Genomic DNA, 21,008 nt, shown 5'->3' on the forward strand with positions numbered 1-21,008 from the left:
ATAATACATAACTACATATGTATCGTACACCACAATACTGACATTTACCCACGTTTATTGTTTATATAAGAATGTACCGTTATTTATAAATAGTATATATATATATATATATATATATATATATATATATATATATATATATATATATATATATATATATATATATATATATATATGTATATATATATATATATATATATGTGTACGATACCCATAAAACATAAATAAATTTCATCGAACAAGAATGCAACTACCCCGGATCTGAGTTATCATCAACACGTTGTAGCTTTGCTTCAAATTGTGTTGTTGGTTGAACGCATTTGTCAACCTAGGATGACTCCATGGCAGCCACCTCCACTACTATCAGCCGCCTGTCATCAGTACCATCAGGGTGGCCGTCATGTGGGTGCTTCTTGTGCGATAAGGAATTTGTTACCATCACTCAATTCGCTTCCACTCAAGGCAAACGACGAATCACTCGCTGCTCAGAGTTTTCACTCAGACGTGAAATTCGGTTAGCCATTGCCTTGGGCAGGTTTTTGGCATGCGCATTGCAGGCAAAAAGCCTTGGCACGCACTAATGTGGGTTGTTGGGACCAACCCATTTCTGCCCCAAGCTGCCGCTCTCCTGTCTTGACTGCGTAAGCCAGCAACAGTTGAGCAACAAATTGTACACACATCCGCAATGCTTGCGGGGGGACCTGCGACTTGTTGCTCCTGCATGCGGCCAAATCAGTCGCTAATAGCTCGTGGTCCTTCGGCAACGTGTTCTCGTGTCTTGTTACCACATCGGCACTTGTTGCTTGCCGGCCTACGCCACCTAAAGTCAATACGCTATTTGCCAATGTTGGCAGTCCTGTAACATTCCACAAGTGGCAGATGTTGACACTTCCGGTTATGTGGGCATCCGCTTAGTTCAAATTGTACGTTAGCGGAAGTTGGTTCTTAATTTGTCGGTCGGTTTGCCAACGGTTCTTCAAAAAGAGTTACTTTTAACTAATTTTAATGGGAATAATCAATCAAATCAAGTGCAATATATGATATGAATACACTGAAAAAGTGATAATTACAAAGAAAATATTTCCCCATAAAGCAAAAGAAAAAAATTGAATTAAAAATATTAAAGAGATTTGAAGAATCCGTTAAAATAAAGCATCAAGATTGGATTATTGAAAAATGTTACATATACTACAATAGTTGCCAGCATTGGCAGGAATAAAATATAAGAAGAGCTCTCATAATCTTTTGTAAATCAGGTAAGTTTAATTTATTCGAAATTAGTGACTCTGTTTTCTCTTTAAAATATAATACAGAAAAAATTTTAATTAAAAAAAAAAGCATTCATCAAAAAGGAAATAACGAATAAAACTTTATGAAAATTTGTCCATTAAAAAACTTCGTACATATCAATGGGTGATGTTGAATTCAAGTTTAAGGGACCTTTTTATAAAGCTGCAGTGCGGCACATGACATAAAACCTCACAAATATCACCTGCATTGGGAGGGGATAACCACAGCTGAAAATTTGTTCTGACTTCAGGCGTTCAGCATCACAGACGGACATGCTAAGCCCTTCGCTACGACGACCAAAAATAAATAATTTCAAATTAGCTTCGTGCTAAAAAGACCTTTAAGTGTTTATATTGTTATTATGTACATTTTAATCAAGCACAAAGAAATACATGGCAACAAATTGTTATTACTTTTAAGCACCCAATTCTATACTACTACTAAATTTCGCATGAACATTCCATTAAGATACGGAGGATACTTCTCTCATATCAATGAGTGCAGTCTGATTAAAGTTTAAGCTCAATGATATGCGGCCTCCTTGTTTATGCCGAGTCCGAACGGCGTACCGCATAGCGACACCACTTGGTAGAGAAGTTTTAACATGGAAGGATACCTTGCAAATGTAGCCAGCATTAGTAAGGGGCTTACCACCGCTGAAAATTTTAGTGATGTTCGCGCCGGAATTTGAACCCAGGCGCTCGGCGGACATGCTAACCTCTGCGCCACGGTGGCCTCCACGCAATTCTACAACAAACAATATAAAACTATAAATGGACAAATAATTAAGGATCTCCAGTATAGGGATTTCCGAAAATTAATGAAGATATAATCAATCAGGTATAATAAACACGTATTTTTATGTCACATTAATATAAGAAATAATTTCACTAGTTGAATGATTCAATTTCCTTAGTCAATTTCCAATGTCATTACTTGAATGTAATTATTTCGTTGACGCCATAAAAAAATTTATTTATGTATAGAAACCAATTCAGCAATGGTATGAAGATCATTCGTTATTAATTTTTATTGATTTATTTTTTCATTATGCAATTATTAGCCAAGAGAATCCGATAAACAATTACAATATTCAACAAGTATACGAGGGTCGCCTTTTATATTTCGGGATTGAACAAACCTTGTGTTGCAATCTGCCAACCGACAGCTCTATCATAAAGCTTGACATTTTTAAGGTTATACGTACTCAGAACATTTTGACATACGAGCGCCATTTGTGTTGTTTACTGTAACTTAAAAGATTCATCTCGCCCAAAAAATGGAATTAAATCGTGAACATTTTCGTGCGGTTATTTTTTACAACTTTCGACGTGGATTAACTCAACAACAGTGCATCGATGAACTTAACTCAATTTTTGGCGATGAAGCTCTATCAAGGACCAGTGGTTATCGATGGTGATGGACACCAAGACGAATTTCGTGAAAGTCGTTCAAAAAACTGTTGTTGTTCCAAAAACCATTGATGCTGTGCGCCAACTGATTTTGCAAGATCGTCATGTAACCTATCGTGAGTTTGAGACAACCTTTGGCATTAGTGGGGTCAGCATACATTCAATATTGCATGAACATTTGACCTTCAAAAAAATTTGTTCGCTTTCGATCCCACACAATTTCTCAATGGCTCAAAAAAGGCTCTTGTCGATTGGTCGAAAGAAATGCTCCAAAAATACTATCGCTATGCTTTGAAACACGTCTATGACACCATGACTGGTATGAATCGTGGATTTACGCGTATGAGCCCGAAAGTAGTCGACAATATGGGTATTTCAAGATGAGCCAAATCCAAAAAAGTTGATCGCACACGAAACACTTCCAAGTAAATGATCGCCTGCTTTTCTAGAAAAACTGGTCGCAATCTGAACGGTACACAAGCATTTTTTTGCCAGTGATCTTCCAAAAAATCAAGAAAACCAACCACCGAAGAAGGATCACTCTTTACCACGACAATGCGAGCACTCAAAACATCGAATTGATGAGCCATCCGCCGAATAGTCCTGACTTGGCACCGAATGACTTCTTTTTATTCCTGTACGTAAAAAATAAAATGAGAGGTCAACGTTACCTGAAGAAGCGGTTGATGCCTTCAGAATGCATGTTTTGGATATACCTCAATCGGAGTGGCAAAAGCGCTTCGACAATTAGTTCAAACGCATGCAAAAATGTGAAGATCTTAATGTGGAATATTTTGAAAAACAAAGAAGCAATTTTCGATGATTAATATTTGTTTATGTTCTCTAATCCCAAAACATAAAAGGCAACCCTCGTAGCAATTACTCATTGGAGACATGATAAAAGACCATGATTTGATTCTTTTTCACTCCTAGAAAAAAGTTTGCTGAAAAGAGCATACACTGTCTACTGAATATCAGCATTTAATTTTGCTGCTATTAAAGCAGTAGTTCTACAATATCAGAGCAGCAGGCTGACTGCTGAAAAGTCTGTTGTTTGCCGAAAATTGCTGCTGCACTCAACCAAAATTTGTTATTCAAAGCAGAAAATTTGTTTGGTAAAACAACAGTTTTGTCTGATGAAAATAGGAAAGCGGACATTACTGCTGTTTCAGCAAACATAGGGCTGCTGTATTAGCAAACATTTCGGTCAGCTAAATCAGCAAACAAAATTTGCTGTTTTACATACAAAAATCTGCTGAAAAAAATGTTATGCTATTTTTATGTTTACCACGACAGGAATGGCATTTTGTGTCTAAATTTAAAGAAATAAGAAGTCAAGACCCATGATCGGTTTATATGGGAGCTATATCAATACATGGACCGATTTGGCCCATTTACAATTCTAACCGACCTACACTAATAAAAAGTATTTGTGCAAAATTTCTCGGTGGATGTTTATAATCACCACTGAATGTTTACTTCCCATATTCTTTTTTCTTTAAATTTTGAAATAAAAGGCCATGCCAGTCATGTGCACATTAGCAGAGCAATAACAAAAAATGCAAGCTAGCTCAGCTACATTTTGAAATGTATTCCAATGGATGGATCAGGTAGCTTCTTTACCTGATCCATCCATCATCTCTTCCAAAAAAATTTCTAACAAGATTCTAAAAAATGCCCAAAGTAATCAAAACAAGTAACAGGCATACAAATTAGCATACAATATCTTTTTGTTGTTGTTAGTTGAAATATTAGTTGAAATATATTTTGCAAAAAGAGAGACACATACCTTCCATATTTCCCCCCTTTCGATCGCAATAAGTGATATATGAAATTTTATGCCGATCTGTTAACGATAACACGTGCCGCCAAAAAGGTTAATTTTTTGGAATCCGTTTGAGGTTTTTACGTCTTAGAATTTAATTTGAGCACAAAGTAAACATTTATATGGCACTTATTGTTAAATAACAATAAGTTACACCTAGAACCACTTCTTTGACAATAAATATTGTACCGATCGACTCAGAATAACTTCCTAGTTCGATCTAGCCATGCCCGTCTGGGCGCGTGTCCGCCTGTCCATGTTTGTAATCATGGACTCCGTATCTTGCCCAATGCCTTTCGGGCACCACTCACATGCCTTAACTTTTTAAAAAGGTTTTTATTATGCTTTCTATTTCAAATAGGAGCAAAATCACAGCCAATTGGTTTCAGATGGCAAAGATATCCAACTATAAAATGAAAAATCCAAATAAAAAGGAGCACAAATACAGGGTTCCCATGTACAGTTGAACCTCGATTGTCCGGGTCTATATTAACCGGTTACCCCTGTTAGCCGACATGCTGTGATTTTCGTTTTCGACCTCTATTACCAGTGCTTCAATAATGCTCTCTCTATTAACCATGCTTACCTCTATTATCCGTGCACTACACACATGATTGGTGTAAAATTCTGGGTTTCCCCTTTTTATTTTGAGTTAAATTTCTATTTGTCAGACTGTTATTGAAAAATTGCAGGTCAAGGTGTTTGTACGAAAATGGCTCCAAAAACAAAAGAGAAAAGAAGAGAACGTGCACCCAGAAAAATAAGTCTGCTGATATCAGCAAACACTATCTGCTAATATCAGCAACCATTATCTGGTGATATTAAATAAAATATTTTTATCTTTTGAATAAATCCATTCAAAAGTTTTGAACTTCTAAACAACGACTGAGTTATTTGCCAAACTTATGCGTAACTTTTTTGTTTAAAAGCCTAAATATAATGGGAGTAGATTTTTTGTCTGCTGTTATTTAAATTCCATCAAACTTGAGCATATTGTACAAGATTTTAAAAAACTTTAAGTTGTATGCTTGTAAAATAGAAAAACATGATGGAATATAAAATTTTTTGAAAAATTAACGACAATTTTGACCTTTTTTATCTTTTTTGAATTTTAAAACAGCAGAAAATGTTTGCTGTTTTGTCAAAAAATTGCTGCTGTCCCATTCTCAGCAGATTTTCTGCTGTTTCAGCACACATTTTTGCTGTTTTTACTAACAAATTTCTACGACTGTATAGTTCTTTCAATTCAGGAACAATTAGAACTGATAAAAGATCTCAGTAAATACACATCTCGGTTGGTTTGTACTGAGAAAATTATGATGTAGGCAGTGAAACTTTACGCGATTTAATAAAAACAAGTAAAAGCGTGCTAAGTTCGGCCGGGCCGAATCTTATATACCCTCCACCATGGATCGCATTTGTCGAATTCTTTTGCCGGCATCTCTTCTTAGGCAAAAAAGGATATAAGAAAAGAGTTGCTCTGCTATTAAAATGATATCAAGATATGGTCCGGTTCGGACCACAATTAAATTATATGTTGGAGACCTGTGTAAAATTTCAGCCAATTCGTATAAGAATTGCGCCCATTGGGGCTCACGAAGTAAAATAGAGAGAACGATTTATATGGGATCTGTATCGGGCTATAGACCGATACTTGGCACAGTTGTTGGGTATCATAACAAAACACGTCGTGCAAAATTTCATGCTGATCGGATAAGAATTGCGCACGCTAGAGGCTCAAGAAGTCAAGACCCAAGATCGGTTTATATGGCAGCTACATCAGGTTATGGACCGATTTGAACTATACTTAACACAGTTGTTGGATATAATAACAAATCACGTCGTGCAAAATTCCATTCCTATCGGATAAGAATTGCGCACTCTAGAGGCTCAAGAAGTCAAGACCCAAGATCGGTATATATGGCAGCTATATCAGGTTATGGACCGATTTGAACTATACTTGGCACAGTTGTTGGATATAATAACAAAGCACGTCGTGCAAAATTTCATTTCAATCGGATAAGAATTGCGCACTCTGGCGGCTCAAGAAGTCAAGACCCAAGATCGGTTTATATGGCAACTTTATCAGGTTATGGACCGATTTGAACTATACTTGGCACAGTTGTTGGATATAATAACAAAACAGATCGTGCAAAATTTCATTCCAATCGGATAAGAATTGCGCACTCTAGAGGCTCAAGAAGTCAAGACCCAAGATCGGTTTATATGGCAGCTATATCAAAACATGGACCGATATGGCCCATTTACAATACCAACCGACCTACACTAATAAGAAGTATTTGTGCAAAATTTCAAGCGGCTAGCTTTACTCCTTCGGAAGTTAGCGTGCTTTCGACAGACAGACGGACGGACATGGCTAGATCGACATAAAATGTCACGACGATCAAGAATATATATACTTTATGGGGTCTCAGACGAATATTTCGAGTAGTTACAAACAGAATGACGAAATTAGTATACCCCCCATCTTATGGTGGAGGGTATAAAAAGAAAACAAATTTAAAACAAGTAAAAGCGTGCTAAGTTCAGCCGGGCCGAATCTTATATACCCTCCACCATGGATCGCATTTGTCGAGTTCTTTTCCCGGCATCTCTTCTTAGGCAAAAAAGGATATAAGAAAAGAGTTGCTCTGCTATTAAAACGATATCAAGATATGGTCCGGTTCGGACCACAATTAAATTATATGTTGGAGACCTGTGTAAAATTTCAGCCAATTCGTATAAGAATTGCGCCCATTGGGGCTCACGAAGTAAAATAGAGAGAACGATTTATATGGGATCTGTATCGGTCTATAGACCGATTCAGACCATAATAAACACGTTTGTTGATGGTCATGAGAGGATCCATCGTACAAAATTTCAGGCATATCGGATAATAATTGCGACCTCTAAGGGTCAAGAAGTCAAGATCCCAGATCGGTTTATATGGCAGCTATATCAGGTTATGAACCGATTTGAACCTTATTTTACACAGTTGTTGAAAGTAAAAATAAAATACGTCATGCAAAATTTCAGCCAAATCGGATAGGAATTGCGCCCTCTAGAAGCTCAAGAAATCAAATCCCCAGATTTGTTTATATGACAGCTATATCAGGTTATGAACCGATTTGAACCATACTTGGCACAGTTGTTGGATATCATAACGAAATACTTCGTGCAAAAATTCATTCAAATCGGATAAGAATTGTGCCCTCTAGAGGGTCAAGAAGTCAAGACCCAAGATCGGTTTATATGGTAGCTATATCAGGTTATGGACCGATTTGAACCATACTTGGCACTGTTGTTGGATATAATAAGAAAACACTCAAGAAGTCAAGACCCAAGATCGGTTTATATGGCAGCTATATCAGGTTATGGACCGATTCAACCCATACTTGGCACAGTTGTTGGATATCTTAACGAAACACGTCGTGCAAAATTTCATTCTGATCGGATAAGAATTGCGCACGCTAGACGCTCAAGAAGTCAAAACCCAAGATCGGTTTATATGGCAGCTATATCAGGTTATGGACCGATTTGAACCATACTTGGTTTATATGGCAGCTATATCAAAACATTGACCGATATGGCCCATTTACAATACCAACCGACCTACACTAATAAGAAGTATTTGTGCAAAATTTCAAGCGGCTAGCTTTACTCCTTCGGAAGTTAGCGTGCTTTCGACAGACAGACGGACGGACGGACAGACGGACGGACATGGCTAGATCGACATAAAATGTCACGACGATCAAGAATATATATACTTTATGGGGTCTCAGACGAATATTTCGAGTAGTTACAAACAGAATGACGAAATTAGTATACCCCCCATCTTATGGTGGAGGGTATAAAAAAATATGCCTCTACAAGTGAGTCTATGGATAGTTTGAAAAAGGCAGAAGAAAGAAAAAATCTACAAAACATGAGCTTCGATTAGGAACGCAAAGTGGCTTGGCTTCTAGATGAGAACACAACCAGATGTAAATGTTTTGAAATCTGAAAAAATGACAGCAATATATCTTCCACCGAATTCCACATGCTTAATGGATCAAGGTACAATCCGAAGCTTCAAACACCGTAAATTAATCACTCAAAAACTTTTGGCTTCAGAATTTCATCAAGTCTCTCTATATATAGCAGGTATATCTTGCGACAATGTAACACAAGTTGAACGTAATGTTTAGACAATCTGCTGTCTCAATATAACGAAAAGGCGAATTATGCTGCTGAAACATTGTGATAACGCCTGGATGTTCAATTAATAATCTCTCAAATTAGAGGGAGTGTGATGATTGTGTCACATTCGGTGCTATAGAAATACGGCTAACAAAATCGAAGAATACAAGCAATTGGGAATTTCGAAGAATCAGACGCAATACCCAAAAACTGCGCAGTAGCTCAAGCAATAGAGGCATTCAGTGTTCTATTGGAATTTTTGAAAACAATAGTAGTCCAGAAATTGCAAAGCCATATGTAGCCCAGGTAAACACATAAAAAAATTAAATTAAAAAAAAAAACTCTTTTAACCGTTTTTCCGATTTTCCGTGCTAAGCTCGGTCCCAAGCGAACCGGATAGTCAATTTTTCAAAAAGCCGAATATTCAAGATTTTTTTGTTGTCGTCATCATTAGCAATTAAAACTGCTTTATTTACGCAATATACCTTATTTTTAACGACTCGATTTCTATTTACCCCAAATTTCATCTAGACTTCGTTAAACAATGTAAAAATCTCTATCTCTATTAATAATGAATCAAATCATAATTTTTATTAAATTTGCTGCTCTTCCGGGTATTGAAAAGCCGGAACTGTTGAAAAACTCTATTTCGGGATTCCTGAGCTTATTCTGTAAGTTTTCCTAACTGAAGTATATTGTATTCCACAATTTTCTTACAGTGATTTAAGACTTAATGTACTGTCGGTGTTAAAGCTTTCCGAATATAAATCAGTTAAAATGTTGTTTGTATTAATACTATTTGCTTCAATTTGGTTGAATTTATCATCTGTCGATACGGGGTCCTTAAAAAAGCGCCGTGCCGTGTTGCCATCATTTGTGTTTCCGTATCCGTAAAGTGGCTTATCTATTACAAGTAACTTTTGCTTAAACTCCAACTGGATTCGATTCTTCTCTTCTTGCCTCATTTTGTGGAGATCTTGGTTGTTTCTGACAGAGACATCACGGCTTTCAGGGCTAGTCCGATATTTTAGGTCATATGATAACTCCAAAACTATATTCCATGAATCTAATTCTACAGTGCAGGAGCGAAATACCGAAATTGAGAGGATTTTCGTTTTCTAAATTTTCGTCAGATTTTTCCTCGAATTGCCCATTCTTATTGCTACAAATATTACATGTTCAATTGGACATAACTCCAGTCAATGCGTTTGCTACCTTTCCATCTGTCATAGTGAGTTGTAGTTGAAACGAATTTTTTATCCTTCATACCGATTGGCTTATAACAATCATGGATAATGCAGCAATTTCTTCCTTTATTTCGTCCACCAAAGCTCGTGTTGTGTTCCGGTCTCCCTTCGTATACTCGAACCGAATTGGGCGACATAAATATTTTGACCCAGGCGTTCTATTTAACCATGTATCTTAAAATGCATTTTCTTTCGATTTTGAAGATTGGTCCTTTTACAATCTCTTTCTCAATGGTATTAATGATGCCATAAAAATTGATGTGAAGTTGGTATCTATTTCTGTCTGTTGTTTATATTCAAAAAATTTAGATGATCCATCACAACCCCATTTGCTGATCAAAACAACTTCGAAGTTATCACATGTGTTCAACTGTTCTTCAGTAAAATTATTACTGTTCTTCAGTAAAAGTATTTTCAAGAAGATCAATAAGTTTTACTCTTGCTTTCAATTCGTCCACATAGATATTAAGTGGCACCATTTTCGTCCTAGTATTGTACAATTTACTTTTTGAGTGTGAACAACCCCAATCTTTTTCACGAAGAGCCTTCCTCAATGTTTAATATTTATTTCTTAAGAGGCCTAGGTTCAAAATTAGGGCCAGTGCATCTTCCTCTGTGAACTCCATAGTTGATTTTTGAGTTGGAATACTTTCTACCATCCCTTTTAACTTCTTCGGGGATGCTACTATTAATAGATCAAAAATTTTACGAATTTTACGCCTCGACAAAATAAAATGAAGAAAATATGGATTTAATTCAAATATTTATTCATTGTACTTATATTCACAATTTATTACCCATTTGGTATCAGAACTGGTCCACATAGCCTCTTTTTTAACTTACCTCCAGGTAAATACCTGTACTCCAATTTTTGTTAAAAATATTACTAAGAATTTTTTATAGGCAGGTTTATTACACACTCATTGATACGGTGGGTTTCCTGGGAATTCGACATTGCTAAGCAGGTAATATTTGTCTGCATCAAATCTAAACACAAATATATTCTATAGGTATAAAATACATATTCTTATTCCAATTTTTTTAAACTTTTGTAGGAGAGCTTTTTCTGGTCTAACACATTTATATTGGGCAAATCGATCAATGTTTTAGTGTAGGCCCCATATAAGGTTTCATTTCACATATAGAGATTTTTACATTGATTTTAACGAAGTCTAGACGAAATTTAGGATAGATTGAAAAGGTATGAAAATTTATTTTTAAATAAGGTATATTGCGTAAATTAGGAGGTCGGTTTTCATTGCTAATGATAGCGACAGAAAAAACAAGTAAAAAGGCGTTAACTATGGATACCCATCACCTCGTGTATATATGTAAACCACCTTCCGTCAAAATCCGCTGAAAAATGCATACCTTATGCCCCATAGCAGCTATATCGAAATATGTTCCGATTTGGACCAAATACTAATAAGTACAAGTCATTTCTTTTTATACCCTCCACCATAAGATGGGGGGTATACTAATTTCGTCATTCTGTTTGTAACTACTCGAAATATTCGTCGGAGACCCCATAAAGTATATATATTCTTGATCGTCGTGACATTTTATGTCGATCTAGCCATGTCCGTCCGTCTGTCCGCCCGTCCGTCCGTCCGTCCGTCTGTCTGTCGAAAGCACGCTAACTTCCGAAGGAGTAAAGCTAGCCGCTTGAAATTTTGCACAAATACTTCTTATTAGTGTAGGTCGGTTGGTATTGTAAATGGGCCATATCGGTCCATGTTTTGATATAGCTGCCACATAAACCGATCTTGGGTCTTGACTTCTTGAGCCTCTAGAGTGCGCAATTCTTATCCGATTAGAATGAAATTTTGCATGACGTGTTTTGCTATGATATCCAATAACTGTGCCAAGTATGGTTCAAATCGGTTCATAACCTGATATAGCTGCCATATAAACCGATCTTGGGTCTTGACTTCTTGAGCCTCTAGCGTGCGCAATTCTTATCCGATCAGAATGAAATTTTGCACGACGTGTTTTGTTATGATATTCAACAACTGTGCCAAGTATGGGTTGAATCGGTCCATGTTTGGATATAGCTGCCATATAAACCGATCTTGGGTCTTGACTTCTTGAGCCTCTAGAGTGCGCAATTCTTATCCGATTGAAATGAAATTTTGCACGACGTGTTTTCTTATTATATCCAACAACAGTGCCAAGTATGGTTTAAATCGGTCCATAACCTGATATAGCTACCATATAAACCGATCTTGGGTCTTGACTTCTTGACCCTCTAGAGGGCGCAATTCTTATCCGATAGGAATGGAATTTCGCACGACGTGTTTTGTTATGATACCCCACAACTGTGCCAAGTATGGTTCAAATCGGTCCATAACCTGATATAGCTACCATATAAACCGATCTTGGGTCTTGACTTCTTGACCCTTTAGAGGGCACAATTCTTATCCGATTTGAATGAATTTTTGCACGAAGTATTTCGTTATGATATCCAACAACTGTGTCAAGTATGGTTCAAATCGGTTCATAACCTGATATAGCTGTCATATAAACAAATCTGGGGATTTGATTTCTTGAGCTTCTAGAGGGCGCAATTCCTATCCGATTTGGCTGAAATTTTGCATGACGTATTTTATTTTTACTTTCAACAACTGTGTAAAATAAGGTTCAAATCGGTTCATAACCTGATATAGCTGCCATATAAACCGATCTGGGATCTTGACTTCTTGACCCTTAGAGGTCGCAATTATTATCCGATATGCCTGAAATTTTGTACGACGGATCCTCTCATGACCATCAACAAACGTGTTTATTATGGTCTGAATCGGTCTATAGACCGATACAGATCCCATATAAATCGTTCTCTCTATTTTACTTCGTGAGCCCCAATGGGCGCAATTCTTATACGAATTGGCTGAAATTTTACACAGGTCTCCAACATATAATTTAATTGTGGTCCGAACCGGACCATATCTTGATATCGTTCTAATAGCAGAGCAACTCTTTTCTTATATCCTTTTTTGCCTAAGAAGAGATGCCGGGAAAAGAACTCGACAAATGCGATCCATGGTGGAGGGTATATAAGATTCGGCCCGGCCGAACTTAGCACGCTTTTACTTGTTTCTTTTATCTTTTTTTTAGTAGCTATATCTAAAAATAACCCGATCTGAACCATATACGACACGGATGTCGAAAGCTTAATATAAGTCACTGTGTCAAATTTCAGTAAAATCGGATTCTTAATGCGCCTTTTATTGGGCCAAGACTTTAAATCGAGGTATCGGTCTATATGGCAGCTATATCCAAATCTGGACCCATTTGGGTCAAGTTGCAGAAAAATGTCGAAAAGCCTAACACAACTCACTGTGCCAAATTTTGGCGAAATCGGACAATAAATAAGCATTTTATGGGCTCAAAACCATAAATAAAGAAATCGGTCTATATGACAGCTATATCCAAATCTGAATCGATCTGGGCTAAATTGACGAAAGATGTCGAAAGGCCTAACACAACTCACTGTCCAAAATATCAGCAAATCGGATAATAAATGTGGCTTGTATGGCCTTAGACCCTAAATCGGAGGATCGGTCTATATGGCAGCTATATCCAAATCTGGACCGATCTGAGCCAAATTGACGAAGGATGTCGAAGGGCCTAATGCAACTCACTGTCCCAAATTTCAGCGAAATCGGTTAATAAATGTAGCTTTTATGGGCCTTAGACCTTAAATCGAGAGATCGGTCTATATGGCAGCTATATCCAAATCTGGACCGATCTGGGCCAAATTGAAAAAGGATGTCGAAGGGCCTAACACAACTCACTGCCCCAAATTTCAGCAAAATGGGATAATAAATGTGGCTTTTATGGGCCTAAGACCCTAAATCGGCGGATCGGTCTATATGGCAGCTATATCCAAATCTGGACCGGTCTAGGCCAAATTGAAAAAGGATTTTGAAGAGCCTTACACAACTCACTGTCCCAAATTTATAGTCCGATTTAGCCCATCTTCAAACTTAAAAAAAAAAGAATCTGTGCAAAGTTTCAGCTCAATATCTTTATTTTTAAAGACTGTAGCGCGATTTCAACAGACGGACGGACATGGCTAGATCGTCTTAGATTTTTATTCTGATCAAGAATATATATATACTTTATAGGGTCGGCAATGGGTATTTTGAGGTATTGCAAACGGAATGACAAAATGAATATACCCCCATCCTTCGGTGGTGGGTATAAAAAGGAACATTTTCTCAATTCGAGTTATTTTAAATTATTTATTATTAATTACATTGCTCTTTTTATGCCCTTTGAGCAACTACGTAGCCTCTATAGTTATATTTTAAAATATTTTTCTAAATGATTTTCTACGATTTGTGAAATGTCACGAAATATATCAATTCAATTTGCGTACTTCAGATCTGTTCCAATTCTGTAGGGTCAGATCGTCGTCTACGCTTTGGTCCTGGTTCTCTTACAATGTCTTGGTCCGCCTGCTGACCCTTGCTTCCTCCTTTCCCATACGACTTCGTTCCCTCAATACCCTCAGTAATTTTATGTAGCCCTCATGATTGGGCTATTTTATCCTCGACCTCTGCCACAACCAGTTGAGGAAAAGGGCCTCCGCCAGTAGCAAACGCTCGCGCTTGTCGTGTGCTAATTTTTCCCGGACATTGGTTTTCCAATCAGCCCACACCTGTGGAAGATTTAGAAAATAGTAAAAACTTGTGGTACGCATCTTATGCTTACCTTCTTCCATCCAAAATAAGTGGAAATAAGTCAGCCATTTTGGAACGGATAGAGTTATCTTCATGAAATTATACATGGTTATAGCTGAGGTGTTATCCAGTTTATACGCAAGGTCAAAGGTCATTGTTTCGTCTCTATACAAAAAACTTGGCCCAGTACTATCAATTTTGCTTACTGTTATGTAAAGAAGACTTAATGTAGATGCGTTTTAGGTGCAATTTTTTTAAATTCTGTTAACTCTAATAGGAGATCTGTGAAATACAATATTGGCGTTTTTTTAACAAAAAACACTGGGAAAACCGTTCGAGTTCTCAAAACGCAAAGCTGATACCCCAAATTTATAACATATTAGCTGACACGGGCCCGCTCCGCTGCGCCTTCTTTTACTTTATAAGGCACACAAGTTTCCTTGGAATATTTATTTTCGACAATTAAAGATTTTTTAGTGAAATGCCATGCTACATAAATAGTATATCGCTTGGTGTGTTGTTTGTTAAACTAACAGTTTAACAATATAAGTGCCTTTATCTGAATCCCATATGATCTTAATTGGTCTACGAATTTAAGTTTGAATATAAGGTGAACTCCCAGATACTTGGCCTGAAAAAAATATCAGCATCGTGCTCTTCTCTCAAATACCATTTATTTAAACCCCATATTGCCATTGGCTTAAGAGGAGTTTAAAGGATGAGGCGTCCCCCAAACACATGGCCCCAAAATAGGTTATCAAATTAGTTTTCTAATCTCAAATACCTTTCGTTTGAGCCACATATTGCCATGGTCGAAAGTTTTTTTCCCTTTGTGGATGTTTTGGGAAAGGGGTAATTCCCCTTAATACATGGTCCTAAAATTGGATATCAAATTCGTATTCTACTCCCAAATACCTTTATTTGAGCCCCATATTGCGATGGTCACTAAAAAATGGCTGTTTGTGGGGCATTTTGGGAAAGGGGTAGACCCCCAGAAAATTTGTCCCAAAAGTGGGTCTCAATTCTTGCTCTACCTCCCAATCATGGTCGGTAAATATGCCCGATTAGGGGTGTTTTAAGGATTGGGGTGGTCACCCAAACACTAAGCCCAGAAAATATATCAGCAACGTGCTCTATTCTCATATATCTACATATCATTTATTGAACCCCATCAAAATTGGATTCGTTTTCTAATCTCATTTAAACTCCTTATTGTAAAAATCAGCAAATATGTCCGGTTTGGGGTATTGACCCTAAAAACTATAAATATTTAGCTCCACTCTCTTTAAGACCCAAATTGTCTTGATGAGTAAATATGTCCTATTTTGGAGTTGTTATGTTGGTGGGATGTCCCCTAAACAGTTGGTCCCTAATGTTGATATCAGATACGTGGTCTACTCCCAAATACCTTTAATTTGAGCCCCATATTTCCATAGTCGGCAAACATGACCGGCTTGGGGGTGTTTTGGGTGGTGGGCGGCCACTCTGTGAGTTGGCCTTAAAAATATACATCGGATTCGTGTTCCACTCTAAAAACCCTCTTATTTGAACCTCATATTGCAAAAGTTAGCAAATACTTACTATTTGGGTGGTGTTGTGGGGGTGGGGTGGCCCCATAGACATTTTTCCCAAATATTGATATCAGATTCGTGGTTTACTCCCAAAGACCTTTCATTTGAGCCCCATATGGCTATGGTCCAAAATTTGTCCCCTTTGAGGGATGTTTATGGGAAAGGGCAGCCCTCCAAACTCTTGGTCCCATATTTGGATATCAGATTCTAATTCTACACTCAAATACATTTTATTTAAGCCCCATATTCCCATGGTCAGTAAATAAGTCCTGTTTAAGGGGTATTTTGGGAAGCGTGGTTCCACATTTGGATATCAGATTCGTATTCTACTCGCAAATACCTTTCAATTGAGTCCCATATTGCCATGATAGGTAAATATATCCGATTTAGGGGTGTTTTGGGGATGAGGTGGTGTTTTTTTTTTTTTTTGGGGGGGGGGGTGGCGTGGCCCCATAGACACTTTTCCCAAATATTGATATCATATTTGTGCTTTACTCCCAAACACCTTTCATTTGAGCCTCATGTGGCTATGGTCGTAAATGTGTCCTCTTTGGGGGATGTTTTTTCTTAGGAGGCGGCCCCCGAAAACTTGGTCTCATATTTGGATATCAGATTCTTATTCTACATTCAAATATGTTTTATTTAAGCCCCATATTCCCATGGTCAGTAAATAAATCCGGTTTGGGGGGTGTTTTTGGAAAGGGGTGGACCCCCAGAAACGTGGTCCCACATTTGGATATCAGATTCGTATTTTATTCGCAAATACCTTTCATTTGAGTCCCATATTGCCATGGTCGGTAAATATGTCCGATTTAGGGGTGTTTTGGGGGTTGGGGTGGTCCCCCTTGCACTTGGTTCGACAATTGGATATCAGATACGTTTTCTTATCCTAAATACCTTTCATTTGAGTCCCATATTGTCGTGATTGGTCTAAATTTATGTTTGGTAGGTTTTAGAGTGGGGCGGCCCCCTTATGTACCCCATCCGAAATTTGGATACCAAATTTTTATTTTTAGGGTACTATATGAGAGCACACAAAATTTCGCTTAAATCGTACCACCCATCTCCGAGATCTGGCGTTTCTGAAAATAAGGGTAAGGAGGAGGGTCCGCCCCCCCTTCAGATATCAACAAATGTAGTACCCTATTTTCACCACGGGATCACTATGCACCATCTGTGAAAATTTCAAGAAAATCGGTTCAGCCGTTTCTGAGTCTATAAGGAACACACAAACATACAAACAAATAAACAAACAAACACAAATTGATTTTTATATATAAGATTTTCATTGCCCCAAGTATTGTAACAACTAACTGTATGCAAAACATTTTTTGTGCCACTCTACGGACATGTGACTTAAAAAATGCCAATTTTGCAAACATTTTTGGGGATTTTGAGAGTTTTCATCAAGAAATGTGGCTAAAATTTTTACTATTTTTTTTTAAAAAGATATTCATCTACCAATTTGTGAAAAATTAGAACGATATCTTTAGTAGTGTTGGTTATATGATATTTTCAATTTGAATTTTATTTTTCACAAAAGTGTATTTTTTGGCCTCATTTTGGTTCTCACCCAAATAATAGGTCTAAAATTTTACCTGTTAAATGTTTTTGCATTTCTCTTGACCTTTCCAGAAATGTATAATTTGTTTACATAAAAATGTTATTATATGGACCAAAATCGATGCACAATGTGCACACCTCGGTTATTTTGACATTCATTCATGACAGAAAAGTTGTCTCGAAATTATAACTGTGTACCAAGCGATGCAGTTTGTTTATTACTTATATGTTTGCAATATAAAATTATTGATCTACGCCATATTTGGTTGAAGCATGTCAAAAAACATGACCCGTTTGACTATTTTTAATTGCATCAATATAGTATGTAATCCAAATCAATCTATCTATTTCTATTCTTTATATATTAAAATGAATTTGTGTTTGTTTGTGGGTTCGTAAATTTCTTTGTCCGTATAGACTCAAAAACGCCTGAACCAATTTCTTTCAAATTTTCACAGATTGTATGGAGTGGTCCAGAAGGAGCAATAGGCTATATAATTTTTTGATATCTCAAGGAGGGCAGACCTTCCCAAAAATAAAAGTGGACCGATCGGGACAATATGGGACTCAAATGAAAGGTATTCAGGAGTACAGTACGAATTTCTTGTTAAAAATTGGGTCCAAGTTACTGGGAGGCCGCCCCAACCCCAAAATAGGTTTACTGGACGATCATGACAATATGGGACTCAAGTGAAAGGTATTTGCGAGAAGAATGCGGATATGGGCAAAAGGAGGAACAGGCTTCAAAGGGGGCTGACCCCCCTCCCGTTACCTCAAAAACACAACTTAACTCAAAAGTGGACCGATAATTACAATATGTGTATCAAATTTAAGGTATTGAAGAGTACAATGCGAATATAGTATTAGAAATTGGGTCCAAATACCCAGGAAGTCGCCCTAACTCAAAAACTTCTAAAAGCAGAAACATTTAATGTCCAAATCAATATGGGGCTCAAATGAAAGGTATTTGGGAGTAGGTTACGAATCTGACACACAAAATAAGATCCAAGTGTAGGGGGTCCTCCTACCCCCAATAATGCCCCAAATTGTCCTATGACCCATCAAGATTATATGAGACTCGGTTTATTTGTTTGTTCCGTAGAATCAAAAAGTGGACTGACAGGCTCAATATGGGTATCAAATGAAAGGTATTGGAGACTAGAAAACGAATATAGTATTAAATCCAAGTACCCAGCGGACCGCCCCAACCCCAAAACTTCACTAAAGAGATATATTCGACGATAAAAAGTTAGGTCCAAGTAATGAGAAGTCGCCCCACCCCCAAATAGGCATATCACCCGACCATGGCGATATGGGATTCAAATAAATGATATTTGGAAGGAGATTACGACATTAAACATGACGACATATGACATGAAAATTTTCCTTCAAGTCTAGGTGCCGCTTCTCCTCCTAAAAAACGACGAATAGATTAATTGACCCATTATGGCAATATGGGACTAAAATTAAAGGTATTTGAGAGTAGAAAAGGAACTTGATATCCAATTTGGGGGGACGCCATACCCCCTAAACTGAACTTCATTTCCGACTATAGCAATATGGAGTTCAAATCAACGGTATTTGGGAGTGAAGAACGAATTTGATATCTATTTTCAGAGCAAAATGCCGCTGGCCGCGCCAGCCCTACAACACCCTCCAAACGGTTCATACCATTCATACCGACCATGGCAATATGGAACTAAAATTAAAGGGATTTGAGTCGAAATTTCTCCCCTAAAAAGCACTTTTCATTGCCTTAGTTTTCAATAATACCGGATCTCGAAGATTGGTTTAGATTCGTTCGAATTTCTTTTGCACTCTCACAGTCACTAAAAACAAAACATAGATTTACCTCGCAAATGTCGCCAGCATTAGGAGGGGACAACTACCGCTTTAAATTTTGTCCGATGTTTTCGCCAGGATTCGAACGCAGATGGTTAGCGTCATAGGCGTGCATAGGTTACAGTGGCTCGAATTCGATATTCACATTCAGGGCCAAGTGTCCTTAACCTAAAAAGATATTAAAGAGTTGAATAAGACGCAGCGGAGCAGACCCGATTCGGCTAGTTGTAAATAAAAATGAGAGATGTCTATCGATTTCTATGATCAATGTTTTAGGTTATGTGGCTCTTTGTAAAGGTTGTAAGACATGACACTTTTCTCTTTTTTTGCATTTATGTAATTACAAAGAAAAAAATTTCAATTTTTTCACAAAAAAAAAGAATTCTACGTGGTTTGTGCGTGACCTTTGTAATATTGAGAGAGAAAAAACATTATTTTAGTCACTAATAAGCAATAGTTCAGTCATTCGTGTAAAAGGAAATAATTTTTGAGAAAAAAAATCAAAAAGTCATAACCCCAATATACAATGCTTAATATGTAGTTTGCTATTCAATTCTCATTGGATTTAAACAAATGTTGCAATTTGTAGATAAGTCATAAAAAATAATAACGGTTACCACCATATTAAGAAGTCCCATAGATTCGCTGCTTTTCAGAACATCAACTTAATTTAGATTTTCCATGTCCACACCATTTTCAAGATGAAAAATTTTATTATTACCAGTCCACCCAGGCAAGCTCCTCTTTTAGAATACACAAAACAAAAATTCCCTTATATTTGTGATCTAAACTTCTAGGGTTCATGGTTGCAAAAAAGTTACTCCCAGAGAAGGTTTTCTGTAAAATCAACAAAAATGTTGGAGTAATAACATATAGTCTGAGGGAAATGGGAAAGTACACATTTTTAGCAAAAATGGTAAACACTTTCTGCTGTTTTCATATGTTACATGCCATAAATACTTTGAGAAAATGTATATTTCACCTGATCTTTCAATTTGTTGAGCTTCTAAAATCAATTTTATCATATTTTCTAAAACAAAATATCTAGTTAAATCATATTTAAGCTTTTAAACGAAAAATTACATTAATATGTAGGCAATGCGTTAACTATCTCAAAAAGTTGAAACGGTTTTCTGCGATGTTCAAAAACTTTATACAAGATCAGCAAAGAGTATCTGCTGATATCAGAAAACTCATTTCCCAGGGTTAAAGACTAACTCTACTCATACTTGATATAAAATGTTTATGTCCTCACTTCTAAATGTCTTGAATTAAAACAATATGACAAGTTAAGAGAACATATTGTCTTGGCATAGGCGGAGCGATGAGGACCACGCCCGCTAGGGCACTGGAGACTATACTAGATATCCGACCCACAAACATACAGGTTAAGG

General features: G+C 37.0%; 1 protein-coding gene across 2 annotated transcripts in view; it reads left to right on the top strand.

The window, feature by feature from the left end:
• The first annotated feature begins 859 nt into the window (after positions 1 to 859).
• The window catches only part of LOC106085289 (protein dimmed), a 64,078-nt gene continuing 43,929 nt past the window's right edge, over positions 860 to 21,008 (top strand). The window contains exon 1 of one of the 2 annotated variants that reach the window (XM_059364629.1): positions 860 to 1,256. Coding sequence is in view for 1 of the 2 variants with exons in the window: in XM_059364628.1 (XP_059220611.1) it covers positions 2,291 to 2,293 (3 nt within the window). In the remaining variant the exon portion in view is untranslated. Of the gene's footprint in view, positions 1,257 to 2,210; positions 2,294 to 21,008 lie in introns of those variants that run through there. The other variant, XM_059364628.1, reaches the window with a different exon arrangement.

Source organism: Stomoxys calcitrans, chromosome 3, assembly GCF_963082655.1.
Source record: "Stomoxys calcitrans chromosome 3, idStoCalc2.1, whole genome shotgun sequence".
NCBI classification, from domain to species: domain Eukaryota; kingdom Metazoa; phylum Arthropoda; class Insecta; order Diptera; family Muscidae; genus Stomoxys; species Stomoxys calcitrans.